Source organism: Neoarius graeffei, chromosome 4 (assembly GCF_027579695.1).
Source record: "Neoarius graeffei isolate fNeoGra1 chromosome 4, fNeoGra1.pri, whole genome shotgun sequence".
Classification (NCBI taxonomy): Eukaryota; Metazoa; Chordata; class Actinopteri; order Siluriformes; family Ariidae; genus Neoarius; species Neoarius graeffei.
The window spans coordinates 7,448,429-7,463,059 of NC_083572.1; the positions used below are offsets into that span (position 1 = coordinate 7,448,429).

The 14,631-nt window shown below is 42.7% G+C and overlaps 1 protein-coding gene across 2 annotated transcripts in view; it reads right to left on the minus strand.

Moving 5' to 3' along the window:
* htr2ab (5-hydroxytryptamine (serotonin) receptor 2A, genome duplicate b) overlaps window positions 1-12,369 on the minus strand; it is a 28,675-nt gene extending 16,306 nt beyond the window's left edge. The window contains exons 1-2 of one of the 2 annotated variants that reach the window (XM_060918740.1): window positions 12,206-12,369; window positions 7,878-8,424 (exon numbers count right to left, since the gene is read on the minus strand). In XM_060918740.1, coding sequence (XP_060774723.1) covers window positions 7,878-8,235 — 358 coding nt within the window. In that variant the 5' untranslated portion in view covers window positions 8,236-8,424; window positions 12,206-12,369. Of the gene's footprint in view, window positions 1-7,877; window positions 8,425-12,205 lie in introns of those variants that run through there. The other variant, XM_060918741.1, reaches the window with a different exon arrangement.
* Between the last annotated feature and the right edge of the window lie 2,262 nt (window positions 12,370-14,631).

Genomic DNA, 14,631 nt, shown 5'->3' on the forward strand with positions numbered 1-14,631 from the left:
GCCTCGTTAATTTAAGACAATAGAATTACGCAGACGTCGACAAAGTACCCAACTTAAGTCAAAGTACAGATCCCACTGCTCAAATGTTACTCTGATACAAATGAAAGTTGTACAGTCAAATTTTTACTTAAGTTAAGAATTTTACTTTAAGTATTAAAAGTACATTTTCTGTCAACGCATCGTTGTATTATTGCCACAACGCTTACAAAACCTAATGCCGTTACCAAAGACAGAAATGCGAATTCACAAAATGAACGCATGCTGTGCCATCATGGTGGTTTAACGTTAAGCTAGCTAGTCAGTGAAACTCCACCTGACATGCTAGCAAACTCTTTTCAAACTCGAAATCATATTGGGTAGCTAACGCTACTAGAAAAGAAAGATTTCTGCATTCTGTTTATTTGGCAAGATTATGCTAAAACATGTTTCTGAAAGGACTTCAGATAAGTTAACGTTATTCATGTTAGCGTAACTCCATTTTCACATGCTAACTAACAGTGTCCAAGTTAACTAGCTATGTGTAAACGTTAGCCGTGGACAAGGCGATGGCAACTTGGCGGGCAAATCCATAGAAAGTCATTTGACTAACCAGACTGCATAGCTATTGCAAAGTTATCGCTAGCTCTAAAAGCACAGACAACTTCATTGCAAGCTTTCTCTTGGAATAAAACGTTTACACACCTCAATATACTTCCGCACGTCGGACGGCGAGTTTTTGTAGGCCGTGATGTGGTTCGTTTTCGGCAAACAAAGCAAACATTTAAAACGAAATTTACAGAAAACTGAAACATGGGTTCTAGGTATTGCCAATTGTGCGTGCATTCTCCAGAAGAACCGCCTCCTTCCATCAACTGATCGTGTTCAAATAATGCTGTGGAGAAATCATTGAACTTGATTTTATACAGTCTATGGACGTGACGTGATCCTAGTGATTACAAACAGACTGTCTCAGTGTCACCTGTGGAAAAAATAATAATCACATTTTAGAAAAGAAAAGAAAAAAAGCATCACTTTCAAAGCTGCTTCATGGTAACTAGTAACGTCGACCTTGACAGAAATGTAGTGGAGTAAAAGGTACAATTTTTGTCTTTCAAATGTAATGTTAAAAAGTCATAAGTTTCCAAAAATAAATAAATAAATACTAAGTTAAAGGGGTACCAAATATAATATATACAGTTGCTGATGTGACAAAGTAACGTATTCTTAAGTATTCTATCAAATTTATATACTAGAAAACAACGAAATATCTTGGTAATTGTAAATATAATACTTTATACGCTAAACCGCACAAGAGTCGCCATTTTTAAAAGACCGTGACGTCAGTGCTACCAACTGCACTAGCGGAACTCTCCGAAATAGAGGAGATAAGCGTGTAATCATGGCGTCGGGCGCATCAAGTGAAAGCGACAGCTCTGTCGAATCATACGAAGAGATCCCGCAAGACACACTGCAAGCAGGGTATGGCTTAGAAGGGTACCAGTTTGAACCTAGGAGAGGTACTCTCGACTCCGGTGATGAAATAAGAGAAGAAAGCTCGGATGACGGCGAGGATGACTGATGCTGACCATGGGCATGGCGAGCATGGGGCAGAGCGTCTGCGTACAGGTGACATGGCGTGGTGCTCGTGCGGAAAATGCAACGTGGAGTTGCTCACGAGTCCAGCAGAATTTATTTGCTGCAATGAGATAGGCGCCACCCGTGGACTTGCGAAATCGTCGCAAGAGGCAGAAACAGGTATTTCACACGTGCTATTCCCAACCTCAATGAGCCAACACAACTGGGCACATACATACGTCATGAGTGTTACGCAGAGAAAATGAACGTGCATTCTGATTGGATAAAATTAATATCATGGCGGGCTGTTCAAACCGCGGAAATAGTTTGCTCGAGCTACTTTCAAAACACTATAACTTTCCAACCTTAGAACAAAAAAAAAAACTTTTGTAAGTCTTGAATAAGGTTCGTTAATGTGTGTTTTATTGTTCTATTTACTCTATATATTGCCCTCTGTTCCCCTTTAAGTACAGATACTCAAAAAGTGTACTTAAGTACAGTACTCAAGTAAACGTACTTCGTTACTGTCCACCTCTGGAATTAAGTGATGCGTGCGAGAGGTGGCGGTGACTAGATGTACAACAGCGACGGATAAATATTTGAAAAGGAAAAAAAAACGCAGACTCTGAACTGGGCCCTGGACAAAATTCTAACCCAGATGAAGAGCCGAGTATGTGTGGTGGTCGAAAGAAAGCAAAAACAGTGAGCTTGTTATAAAGCCTTATTGTTCCATACGGAGGTCCAGTGGTTGTCGCGCGGCAAAGTGCTGGCCTGCGTATGTGAGTTGTGGGAGGAGCTAAAAGTGTTCTTGACCACAAAGCTGCCTGCAACTGATGAGCGGTGTGCAAGGCTGGCGTACATGGCAGATATATTTCCGAATGGACAGAACACAAACGCAAGGCCGAAATGAAAACCTGCTCACGAGCACAGAAAATAAACAGATTTCATTCAAAAGGTGCACCTCTGGCAACAACATCTGGAAAGTGCCAGCCATGACGTGTTCCCCCTCACCCAGAAATGGCAAGGAGATGTCAACACTGCTGCACTGTGGGAGATAATAGGTAAATATTTGAAAACTCTTGAGGAGAAGTTGTTGTCATTTTATTTCCCCTCAACCTTCACTGAATGCCTCGATGGGGTTAGGTACCCATGAAGCTGAGCAGCAGTTTTTTTGGATTTTTTTTGCAAGGGACATGACTTTGCAGGAGCAGGAGGAACTAACTGAACAGAGACAAGACCGTCGTTTCAAGCCAAGCTTTGCTGATCTACCTAATTTTGGTTGACTGCTGCCAAGGAGTTCCCTATTCTGGCAAACAGAGCTATTTCGACATTGCTCCCATTTTCCACAACATATCCATGTGAGCTGAGCTTTTCAAGCGTGACTGCTATAAAAACTAAAAACGGAGAGAGAGGCCGAGAGCTGTTGAGGAAGAGCTCCATGTGTGCCTTTCTTCAGTTCCTGCCGGAACATCAGCTCTGTGTTCATCTAAACAGGCCCAGGTTTCACGCTGAGTGAGTATAAACAAATTGAGAGACTAAATTGTCATTATGGGGCGGCACGGTGGTGTAGTGGTTAGCGCTGTCGCCTCACAGCAAGAAGGTCCGGGTTCGAGCCCCGTGGCCGGCGAGGGCCTTTCTGTGTGGAGTTTGCATGTTCTCCCCGTGTCCGCGTGGGTTTCCTCCGGGTGCTCCGGTTTCCCCCACAGTCCAAAGACATGCAGGTTAGGTTAACTGGTGGCTCTAAATTGACCGTAGGTGTGAATGTGAGTGTGAATGGTTGTCTGTGTCTATGTGTCAGCCCTGTGATGACCTGGCGACTTGTCCAGGGTGTACCCCGCCTTTCGCCCGTAGTCAGCTGGGATAGGCTCCAGCTTGCCTGCGACCCTGTAGGACAGGATAAAGCGGCTAGAGATAATGAGAGATGAGATGAGGCTGTGCCATTTTGTAACTTTTTTGGTTGACGGTGTGCCGCAGGATTTTTTTTTTTTAATGTTAAAAAAAAGGGCTGTGGCTCAAAAAAAGGTTGAAAAACACTGGGTTAGAGAAGCAGCCTTGAGCCCAAGGGTCACCGGTTCGATTTCCAGGACCAGCAGGAAAAACGTGAGGGACATCAAGTGAATGAACAGCATTTTCCCCTCTCTCTGTATGTAGGTATCATGGCTGAAGTGCCCTTGAGCAAGGCACGTAACCCCCAACTGCTCCCCGGGTGCTGTAGCATCACTGCCCACTGCTCTGGATGTGTGCACACGCTCATTGCTCACTTGTGTGTTCACAGCTTCAGATCAGTTAAATGCAGAGAAGGAATTTCACTGTGCTCAAGTGTGCATGTGACAAAAATAAAGGCTTCTTCTTCTTTACCCATTTATTCACCTTTGATTATGTGGAGTGTCCACAATACAAGTCCATATGAATGAGTTGTTACTATAGAAATGATAATCAATCAATCAACACATTCTGACCAATCAGATTAGAGAACTCGGCAGTGTTCTACAGTGGTGCTTGAAAGTTTGTGAACCCTTTAGAATTTTCTATATTTCTGCATAAATATGACCTAAAACATCATCAGGTTTTCACACAAGCCCTAAAAGTAGATAAAGAGAACCCAGTTAAACAAATGAGACAAAAATATTATACTTGGTCATTTATTTATTGAGGAAAATGATCCAGTATTACATATCTGCGAGTGGCAAAAGTATGTGAACCTCTAAGATTAGCAGTTAACGTGAATGTGAAATTAGAGTCAGGTGTTTTCAATCAGTGGGATGACAATCAGGTGTGAGTGGGCACCCTGTTTTATTTAAAGAACAGGGATCTATCAAAGTCTGATCTTCACAACACATGTTTGTGGAAGTGCATCATGGCACAAACAAAGGAGATTTCTGAGGACCTCCGAAAAGGCGTTGTTGATGCTCATCAGGCTGGAAAAGGTTACAAAACCATCTCTAAAGAGTTTGGACTCCACCAAGCCACAGTCAGACGGATTGTGTACAAATGGAGGAAATTCAAGACCATTGTTACCCTTCCCAGGAGTGGTCGACCAACAAAGATCACTCCAAGAGCAAGGTATGTAATAGTCAGCGAGGTCACAAAAGACCCCAGGGTAATTTCTAAGCAACTGAAGGCCTCTCTCACATTGGCTAATGTTAAATGTTCATGAGTCCACCGTCAGGAGAACACTGAACAACAATGGTGTGCATGACAGGGTTGCAAGTAGAAAGCCACTGCTCTCCAAAAAGAACATTGCTACTCGTCTACAGTTTACTAAAGATCACGTGGACAAGCCAGAAGGCTATTGGACAGACGAGACCAAATTAAAACTTTTTGGTTGAAATGAGAAGCGTTATGTTTGGAGAAAGGAAAACACTGCATTCCAGCATAAGAACCTTATCCTATCTGTGAAACATGGTGGTGGTAGTATCATGGTTTGGGCCTGGTTTTGCTGCATCTGGGCCAGGACGGCTTGCCATTGTTGATGGAACAATGAATTCTGAATTATACCAGAGAATTCTAAATTAAAATGTCAGGACATCTGTCCATGAACTGAATCTCAAGAGAAGGTGGGTCATGCAGCAAGACAACGACCCTAAGCACACAAGTCGTTCTACCAAAGAATGGTTAAAGAAGAATAAAGTTAATGTTTTGGAACGGCCAAGTCAAAGTCCTGACCTTAATCCAATGGAAATGTTGTGGAAGGACCTGAAGCGAGCAGTTCATGTGAGGAAACCCACCAACATCCCAGAGTTGAAGCTGTTCTGTACGGAGGAACGGGCTAAAATTCCTCCAAGCCGGTGTGCAGGACTGATCAACAGTTACCGCAAACGTTTAGTTGCAGTTATTGCTGCACAAGGGGGTCACACCAGATACTGAAAGCAAAGGTTCACATACTTTTGCCACTCACAGGTATGTAATACTGGATCATTTTCCTCAATAAATAAATGACCAAGTATAATATTTTTGTCTCATTTGTTTAACTGGGTTCTCTTTATCTACTTTTAGGACTTGTGTGAAAATCTGATGTTGTTTTCGGTCATATTTATGCAGAAATATGGAAAATTCTAAAGGGTTCGCAAACTTTCAAGCACCACTGTAGTATAGAATACCTATATTAAAATTATATGTAGTCTTTGGTGACATTTTACTTAAATGCAGTTGTTAGGTTAATAGGGTGACGTGACCCCTTCATAAGCCCGTCATAATAAACCTTATATAAACATTTATCAGTTTTTATTCCAGCAGGTGACAGCCAATCTCAAGATTTATAAAGTTTCTGTGAATTTTGAATTGCCCTTTATGTTAGGTTATGTTAGAACATGTTGACACATTATCTTATAACTGCTATAACATGACATAAGCGCCCAAGTGAGGTTATTTAGCGAGATAACACATTTATAATAGATAATAAGGCCTTTTATAAAATATCTAGGACATTGTGACAAGTTCATGACCGTTCTTAAAGGGCCCATGGCATGGTGGTTTGTTGATGCTTTAAACGGGCTCGTGGAGGTTTCCGGATGTTATATCCACAGCCTTTCTCGAAATGAACCCTCGGCACGTAGATATAGCCTCCTGGGAGAAAGCCCCATTTCAGCGCTTTTCCCAGTGCGTCGTTTTGCTAATGAGAAGCAGGAGGCGGGGAAGGGTAGAGGGTGGGGGCGGGTCTTATCATTAATATTCATGACATGTAAATGTGTTACCTCTGATTGGCTAACAGCACTGTGACGCTACCTCCAGTGGGTCAGAACAAGCGGATGTGGGTGTCTTACTATGGCGAGAGAGAAGGAACAAACCGCGAAGGGAAAAATACCGCGCGCTGACGTCATTAAGGTGCGACACGAGGAAATAAAATAAATTCAACAAATGTTTGGGTTTTTACTGAACAAACAAACAAATAAAATGAACGAGTGACTTAAAAAAAAAAAGAATGTGGGTGTCTTTGTAAAAACTGTTTTGATTGGCTATTATAACAGAGCATGCTGCATGCTTTTTGGTTTTGTAGCGCAGAGTACCTGGCTAACTGCAGGAAGTGGTTAGCTGCACAGCTAATGTAGCCATTGCAAGGCTAACGTGGCACCGATTTTAAAACACGGCAAAACAACTTAACAGTTCTACACTTACTTGTTCGGTGTTTGTGGCTGATGCGACAGGGATGCTTGGTACGGACCCAGGCTTCAGTGACAGTTGATGTGCAAAACCTGCCCTGTACTGTCCCAAGTTGTGGAAACATTCATCAGGAAAATGCTTCTGACAAACATACACCGTCTTAGGTAGACTCGACGGCGTATTATTGGAGTAAATAAAATTAAGCCACTGCGTCTTCAGAGGCTCTCCCGTCGGCAGTAAAAACAGACTCCTTTCTGTGTTGTCACATCCATGTACAGCGCAACTTCCATGTTTGGTGGCAACTTTTGAGCTGGGCAGGCAATCCATACAGTGGGTGGGAATCCAGAGGGGGGGCGTGGGGATCATCTCCCTTGCTGACGTAGTAAAGGGAAGAGTTTATCAACGCGCCGTTTTGACGCGCCATTCTCAAATGTTGGGCATAGTTTGGTTTACACATTATGAAATTTCTACCCACTGGGGTGACTTAAGAAGGTCAGAGGAACTCATTTTAACGTTAAAAAACCTCAGAAAGTGAAAATTTCATGCCATGGGACCTTTAAGTAAAATATGTTGACTATTGTTTACTATATTACTATTTGTGACATGTTATAAAGCAATAAATACTATCCTGGCTGCTTCATGCCTCCACTTCAGATCCACTCTGACCCTGATTAAGATAAAATGCTTACCGAAGATAAATTAATGAATTTTTTAAAAATAAAATACTTATGACCAGGCCTAGTACCACTATAAAACTGTTATTATAAATGATATGTCATTTGTCTGAGCCTAAATCGGACCCTAAATATGGTATGTGTTTATCTGAGAGATGTGTTTTGGAAGGAATAAAATCACTTGGCAAGCTTTATCACATCACCATTATGTGACTCTGACATACTACAAGCTGTAATAACCTTCTGATGCAAGTCCATGCATACGTCAACCAGAATCTGTCAAATGACTCTGGGATTATGCCAGCTTGGCATCAAAAGGAAGACACATCTTGAAATATGGCGCAATATCTGCAATAACTGAGCGATGTTACCGATAGCCTATAAATACATGAGTTATGAGTAAAATGTTACCCAAATTTCCTTAATCTTAATTATTCCTTCAAAATATATTAATATACGAGTGTTTGTGTTCTCCTGGTCTCTCACACACAATATTCATAGTCCTGTCTAATTAACGTAAATGCTTTCATCTGAATTTCCTTGACTCACTGTAGAGTATGGTGACCATGGCGACGGGCATCACCAGCAGGCCCAGCAGCATGTCCGTGATAGCCAGCGACATCAGGAAGTAGTTTGTGGCATTCTGCAGCTTCCTTTCCAGACTCACGGCCATGATGACCAGGATGTTGCCAGTCACCGTGATGACAATGGCCAGCAGGATCAACAGAGACAGCCAGTTCTTCTGCACAGTCTCGAGGGCACGTGGCTCCCCCAGCACGTTTACGTCCTCGCTGGAGTTTGCAGAATCATTGGGTGAAACATTACCCAGAAGCCCCGGGAGCCAGAGGTCAGTTCCTGGTCGGAACCCATTTGCGCTCCTGTTCGCTCTTTGTTCCTCGTCGGACATGGTTGTGACGTGGCGGGAGGGCAGTCAGTGTAGACAGGAGATCAAGTCCAGATATGTAGACCGAGTCATCGAGGAGCTGTAAATCTTTTACTGCAGAGTTTAGACCAGATGTTCTTCAAAACCACATACAGAATGGATGCACGGTGAGGCAGGTTCTGACAGCAGCCAGCTGTGATGATGGATAAATGACTGGGAGAAGAAAAAAAAAGGGAAAATCCAAATATGATTCATGTGCGTTTGCTTTACCCCATAAAGTCTTTGAATATTAATGTGGTTATCCATCTTAAAGCATATTATCCAGTGAATTGACACTAATAGGAAATGCATGATTTATGAGAGAGGCCAAGATTTGTTGCCTTGTTGGCTCGTGAGAGTTTAAGGGGTTAAATCCTGGATATTATGTCCACATAACCACCCACACACACATCAATATACGTTAGGGTGCATCAGTTGCCCCCTAAAAATGAAAAGTTCCTCCGATCATGATGCATTTTTGTTTTTATGTTCCTTTTGGTAAGAAAACACACTGGGTGAAATATTTTGACAAAATTCAAAAAGTTTAAATGGTGGCACCAGGAGCTCAAAGTTATGGAAAAAGCTGCTATTTTATGACTTTTATGACAAAATTTCGATCACTTTTCATGAAACATTATGGCACCTTATAGAGTATACCAAATATCTTAGCTACACATTTTTAGTCCATATTCTAAATATATTATCAAGCACAGTTTGAGTTTTAGCTGTTCATTGAATCATTGTTCAACTACTTTTAAACAATACAAATGTATTATGAATCACATTAAGGCCCACTTTACACGGGGACGGTCTGAAACAAAAACGCAAAAGTCCGTTTTCGTTCTCACTTTTTTTCCGCGTCTACACGACCGTTTTCAAGGAGGAAATCTGCGTCTATACGGTGACGCATAAATGTGTGGAATTCAATTGGATGTGCATGCCAGGCGGCTAGGTGGTGCTGTGAAAGACCTCCGCTATGTCTGCACGCATGCGCAACGTCTTCCGTCTTGTCTGATCTGCACATCTGCGCCGCGAAAACTTTGACTACTCTGGCTATGGTAAGTAAGTAAAAAAGTAAGAGCATACTATACCCGCCTCTGTTCATTAACGGTATATGTGCAGATTCGGTATAGATGTTCGAAGGACTCCTGGACGTTTATTAAAGCTGCCAGAGCAGCTTGAAGGTCCGTTGGATCGATGTAATCAGACATGCTCTTACTTTTTTACTTACTTTCTTACTTCCCGGGCTGGCATGTACAGTATATGACATATGTATGACGTAAACGCGTACCCGACGTGAGGAGATCCGAGCAGAGTTTGGCGTATTGGGTAGTTTAGACGGATATGCAACGGGGGCTGTTTTTAACTTATCCACTCTGGAAGGCGTTTTCAATTTTTTCCGTTTTTCAGCCTCGGAAACGCCGTCCCCGTGTAGACGAAAGGCACTTCCGATAAAATATTTAGTCGTTTTTACCCGACAGCGTCCTCGTGTAAACGGGCCCTAATGCTTCTCAATCCCTTGCAAAGGTTCTTAACATGATCTCTGGGTCACAAGAAATCAATAAATGGAGTCCAACATTGTGATTCAAACCTTACGCGAAAACATAAAATAAAATAAGCTTTTTTTTGGCAAAAAATGAACCTCATGGTGCCACCATTAGACTTTTGAATATGGTCAAAAATTTTTACAGGATGTCTTTATTGGTGAAAAGGAACACCCAAACAAAAATGCATCAGATTTTATGAAAGTGAGGGCAACTGATGCACCCTAATATACGTACATGCAGTTTGTGGGTGCTATTTACGGTATATGTGCTAGCAGGGCTAATCCTGGCTGTCATTCAAAAATAAAGAGAGACATCAGTAGTACAAGGTTCGATTTTTTTTTTTTGGAAATTTGCTGTTAAAAGATGTGGATTTGATTCTTGGGTGGTGCAACAGAGATCACAAATTCAAATCCTGGAGCAAAGTTGGCTATGATGTCTAGTCAGTGGGTGGAACGGCATATTCTCTCTCCCTTGTCAATCCTAGCAACACTAACCAAATCAGGGACATCCGTGTGTCTGTATGTAGAAGAAGGCAAATGGCACTTTCATTTAAGTGCGTTACGCAGCAGCTAGAAAATATGCTATTGGTTGAATTTGGAGGAAGCACGCGTTAGCCTTCACCCTCTCTGGTCAGTAGATATCATGTGTTCGGGTTTGAATCGGCAAGACGGCAAATCGGGGAGAAAATTGCTCATAAAAATTATACGAAGAAGCAAGACATGAAAAGTGAAGCCGATTTCCTTCTAGCCCAGACTGTAGATTCATGCAGCTAATCAGTGACGGTGGTGACAGGTGATTACACAGACTGACACACCCACTAGATTTCATCTCCATTTACAGTATACTGTACAAAAGTCTTTAGCACCCGATTTTTCTTTTCATACAAACTTTCTCTCTCTCTCTCTCTCATTATCTCTAGCCGCTTTATCCTTCTACAGGGTCGCAGGCAAGCTGGAGCCTATCCCAGCTGACTACGGGCGAAAGGCGGGGTACACCCTGGACAAGTCGCCAGGTCATCACAGGGCTGACACATAGACACAGACAACCATTCACACTCACATTCACACCTACGGTCAATTTAGAGTCACCAGTTAAGCTAACCTGCATGTCTTTGGACTGTGGGGGAAACCGGAGCACCCGGAGGAAACCCACGCGGACACGGGGAGAACATGCAAACTCCACACAGAAAGGCCCTCGCCGGCCACGGGGCTCGAACCCGGACCTTCTTGCTGTGAGGCGACAGCGCTAACCACTACACCACCGTGCCGCCCCTCATACAAACTTTATAGATTTTATTTTATAACGACTTCATTATCAAGTCAAAACTTTGCATAAACATTTTCGAGTTCCATTTTAACATTCGTTTTCTCGCACAAAATTAAATGTTACAGATTTTTTTTTGTAAATCATGTCTGAGCAGCGGTCGGCACGGTGGTGTAGTGCTTAGCGCTGTTGCCTCACAGCAAGAAGGTCCGGGTTCGAGCCCCGTGGCCGGCGAGGGCCTTTCTGTGTGGAGTTTGCATGTTCTCCCCGTGTCCGTGTGGGTTTCCTCCGGGTGCTCCGGTTTCCCCCACAGTCCAAAGACATGCAGGTTAGGTTAACTGGTGACTCTAAATTGAGCGTAGGTGTGAATGTGAGTGTGACTGGTTGTGTGTCTATGTGTCAGCCCTGTAATGACCTGGCGACTTGTCCAGGGTGTACCCCGCCTTTCGCCCGTAGTCAGCCGGGATAGGCTCCAGCCTGCCTGCGACCCTGTAGAACAGGATAAAACGGCTGGAGATAATGAGATGAGATGGGATGTCTGAGCAGCATATTACATAAGAGAGCACTGTTCAGATTAAAAAAAGAAAATGTAATGAAGGCTACCGGGTTTTGGTGCAGAATGAAGAAGCGAGTGTGACAGTCAACATGTCCAGAAGAACCGTGGCTGGTTCTGCAAGATGCTCAGTAAAACCTACAGCTCATTTCCTTATCAAACTGCACTCATTGGACCTTAGACTACTATTTTTTTTTTTTAAAGCAAAGGGTCGTCTCACACCAAATATTGACTTTGCTTCATTTATTATGGCTTACTGTTTTTCATAATGGGTTTTTTTTATGTTGAAACATTTCATTTCATTATTTTTAAGGTATTTTTGGTCCACAGCATTTCTTTACATGTACCTAAGACTCTTGGGGGGCGCTTTGTGATATGAAGCCAGGAGAGCATTATAGATTTCAAATACTTGAAAAAAATAATTAATTAAATGATTTTTTTTAAATCCTGAATGCAGCCTTTAAGGGTGTGTAATATATTATACACACACAGCTATACATCTGCTTAGTAATATGTTTACATCTTGAAGACTTCCTTGAAAGTTTATAACCTCACATTTGTAATAAATATCAAGCAAAATGTTCAAGTTTACCTTCTGTTGACTTCAGAAGCATTTCCGAAGCAATACAATCCTTTCTGCTCCTTTTCCATCCAGGAATCCCCTCAGGGTTCCAGAGCAGTCAGCATCCAAGTGAGATAAACTCATCGCGGAATCCATTCTCCGACTCTCAGACGCTCCACACCTCCTTCTCACCGCCTCTATTCCATCTCCCAGTCCCTTATTACCCTCCTTCTCTCACCATCGCTCGCTCACTAACACACTCCCTCCCTCCCACCCACCCACCTACCTTCCTCTCTCTCTCTCTCTCTCTCTCTCCAGTCTCTACAGTCCAGTCCATGACTGAAGGCAGCTTGTTTGAGCTCTCTCCAGAAAACCTCTTCTCTCGTTGCTCCTTCATGCGAGACAAAAACATCCAAAACACGTGCACACTTACACCCACATTTCTCTCTTCATCCAAGATCATTTTTTTATTCCTTCAGCCTTGTCAGAGCTCTGATCTCTTCCTCTGAAGCCTTGCCATCAAATCCGCCTGGGCGTCTTGGTCATTTGAGGAACGCTGATATACGGCAAAAAATGTTTTTTTTTTTAAATCTAAGCCTGTCTCAATTTTTCCAAAACATGTGGCAATTAAACATGAGTATAAAAACAGGACGGCATATCAGCCCAAGGATTCTATAGCCACAGTGAAGCATGGTGGTGGTAGAATCATGCTATGAGACTGCTTTTCTTCAGCTGGGACTGGGGTTCTAGCATCACTCCAGGGACTTACGGATAGTTCCAAACACTAATCTATAGAGGGTTTGCACCATCACGTGACCCCATAGCAACAGTAACTAGGGTGCCATGACAGGGGGCATGCTTGTAGTGCTTCATTCAGCTGAGTTAGTTGTTATTAATCAGTATGCACAGTCAGCACATGCATATAAGGACACAGAAGCTTTGAAGTATTATAATCACGGTCATATTTATTTCTAGCCATGTTTACGACTCTGCTTTCAGTTTGCTTTTTGTAAATATCATGCCTGCGAATAAACATTCTTCCTGCACTTAGACCCATCTACCGCCACATACCTGACAGAACATGGGACAAAATCTCTGTGTGTTGACTGCACTCAAATCATCCTCCTCATCAAGTGTTTCCCATAATGACCGGGTCCCAAGCGCATGTACAACACGGTCTGAAGGATTCCCGAATGTAAATGCAATTTAAGTCCCGGTGATGGTTAGGCTCTGCAGAGCTGCTGTGTTGAGGCTCATGTTCACTTCACTGTATAAGAATGAGCACCACACTGCAGTTGTGAAATAGTTACTTTTTTTTATTTTTATCTTCGTGGAAATGAAGTGAGCATACCACAGGGTTTTTGACCTCTCCTTTCGACACAGAGTCCTGCTGAATGCCCCCCCCCTCCATTTTTCCTTTTTACGTTTAGAAATTTCTCCATTCCCCCCAAATGAAGAATTACTTTTGGTAAATTTAAAAAATTCGGTCTTTGTTTTGTTCAAAACAATCTGTACAGTGCTCAGCGTAAATGAGTCCACCCCCTTTGAAAAGTAACATTTTAAACAATCTCAATGAACACAAACAATTTCCAAAATGTTGACAAGACAAAGTTTAAAATAACATCTGTTTAACTTATAACGTGAAAGTAAGGTTAATAATATAACTTGGATTACACATTTTTCAGTTTTACTCAAATTAGGGTGGTGCAAAAATGAGTGCACCCCACAACAAAAACTACATCTAGTACTTTGTATGGCCTCCGTGATTTTTAATGACAGCACCAAGTCTTCTAGGCATGGAATGAACAAGTTGGCGACATTTTGCAACATCAATCTTTTTCCATTCGTCAACAACGACCTCTTTTAGTGACTGGATGCTGGATGGAGAGTGATGCTCAACTTGTCTCTTCAGAATTCCCCATCGGTGTTCGATTGGGTTCAGATCAGGAGACATACTTGGCCACTGAATCACTTTCACTCTGTTCTTCTTCAGAAACCCAACAGTGGCCTTAGATGTGTGTTTAGTCATGTTGGAAAAGTGCACAACGACCAAGGGCACAGAGTGATGGTAGCATCTTCTCTTTCAGTATAGAGCAATACGTCTGTGAATTCATGATGCCGTCAATGAAACGCAGCTCCCCGACACCAGCAGCACTCATGCAGCCCCACATAAGGACGCTGCCACCACCATGTTTCACTGTAGGCACCAGGCATTTTTCTTTGTATTCCTCACCTTTGCGACGCCATACGGTTTTGAAGCCGTCAGTTCCAAAAACATTTATCTTGGTCTCATCACTCCAGAGTATAGAGTCCCAGTAGTCTTCATCTTTGTCAGCATGGGCCCTGGCAAACTCTAGGCAGGCTTTTTTGTGCCTGGGCTTTAGGAGAGGCTTCTTTCGTGGACGGCATCCATGCGTGCCATTCCTCTGCAGTGTACGCTGTATTGTGTCACGGGA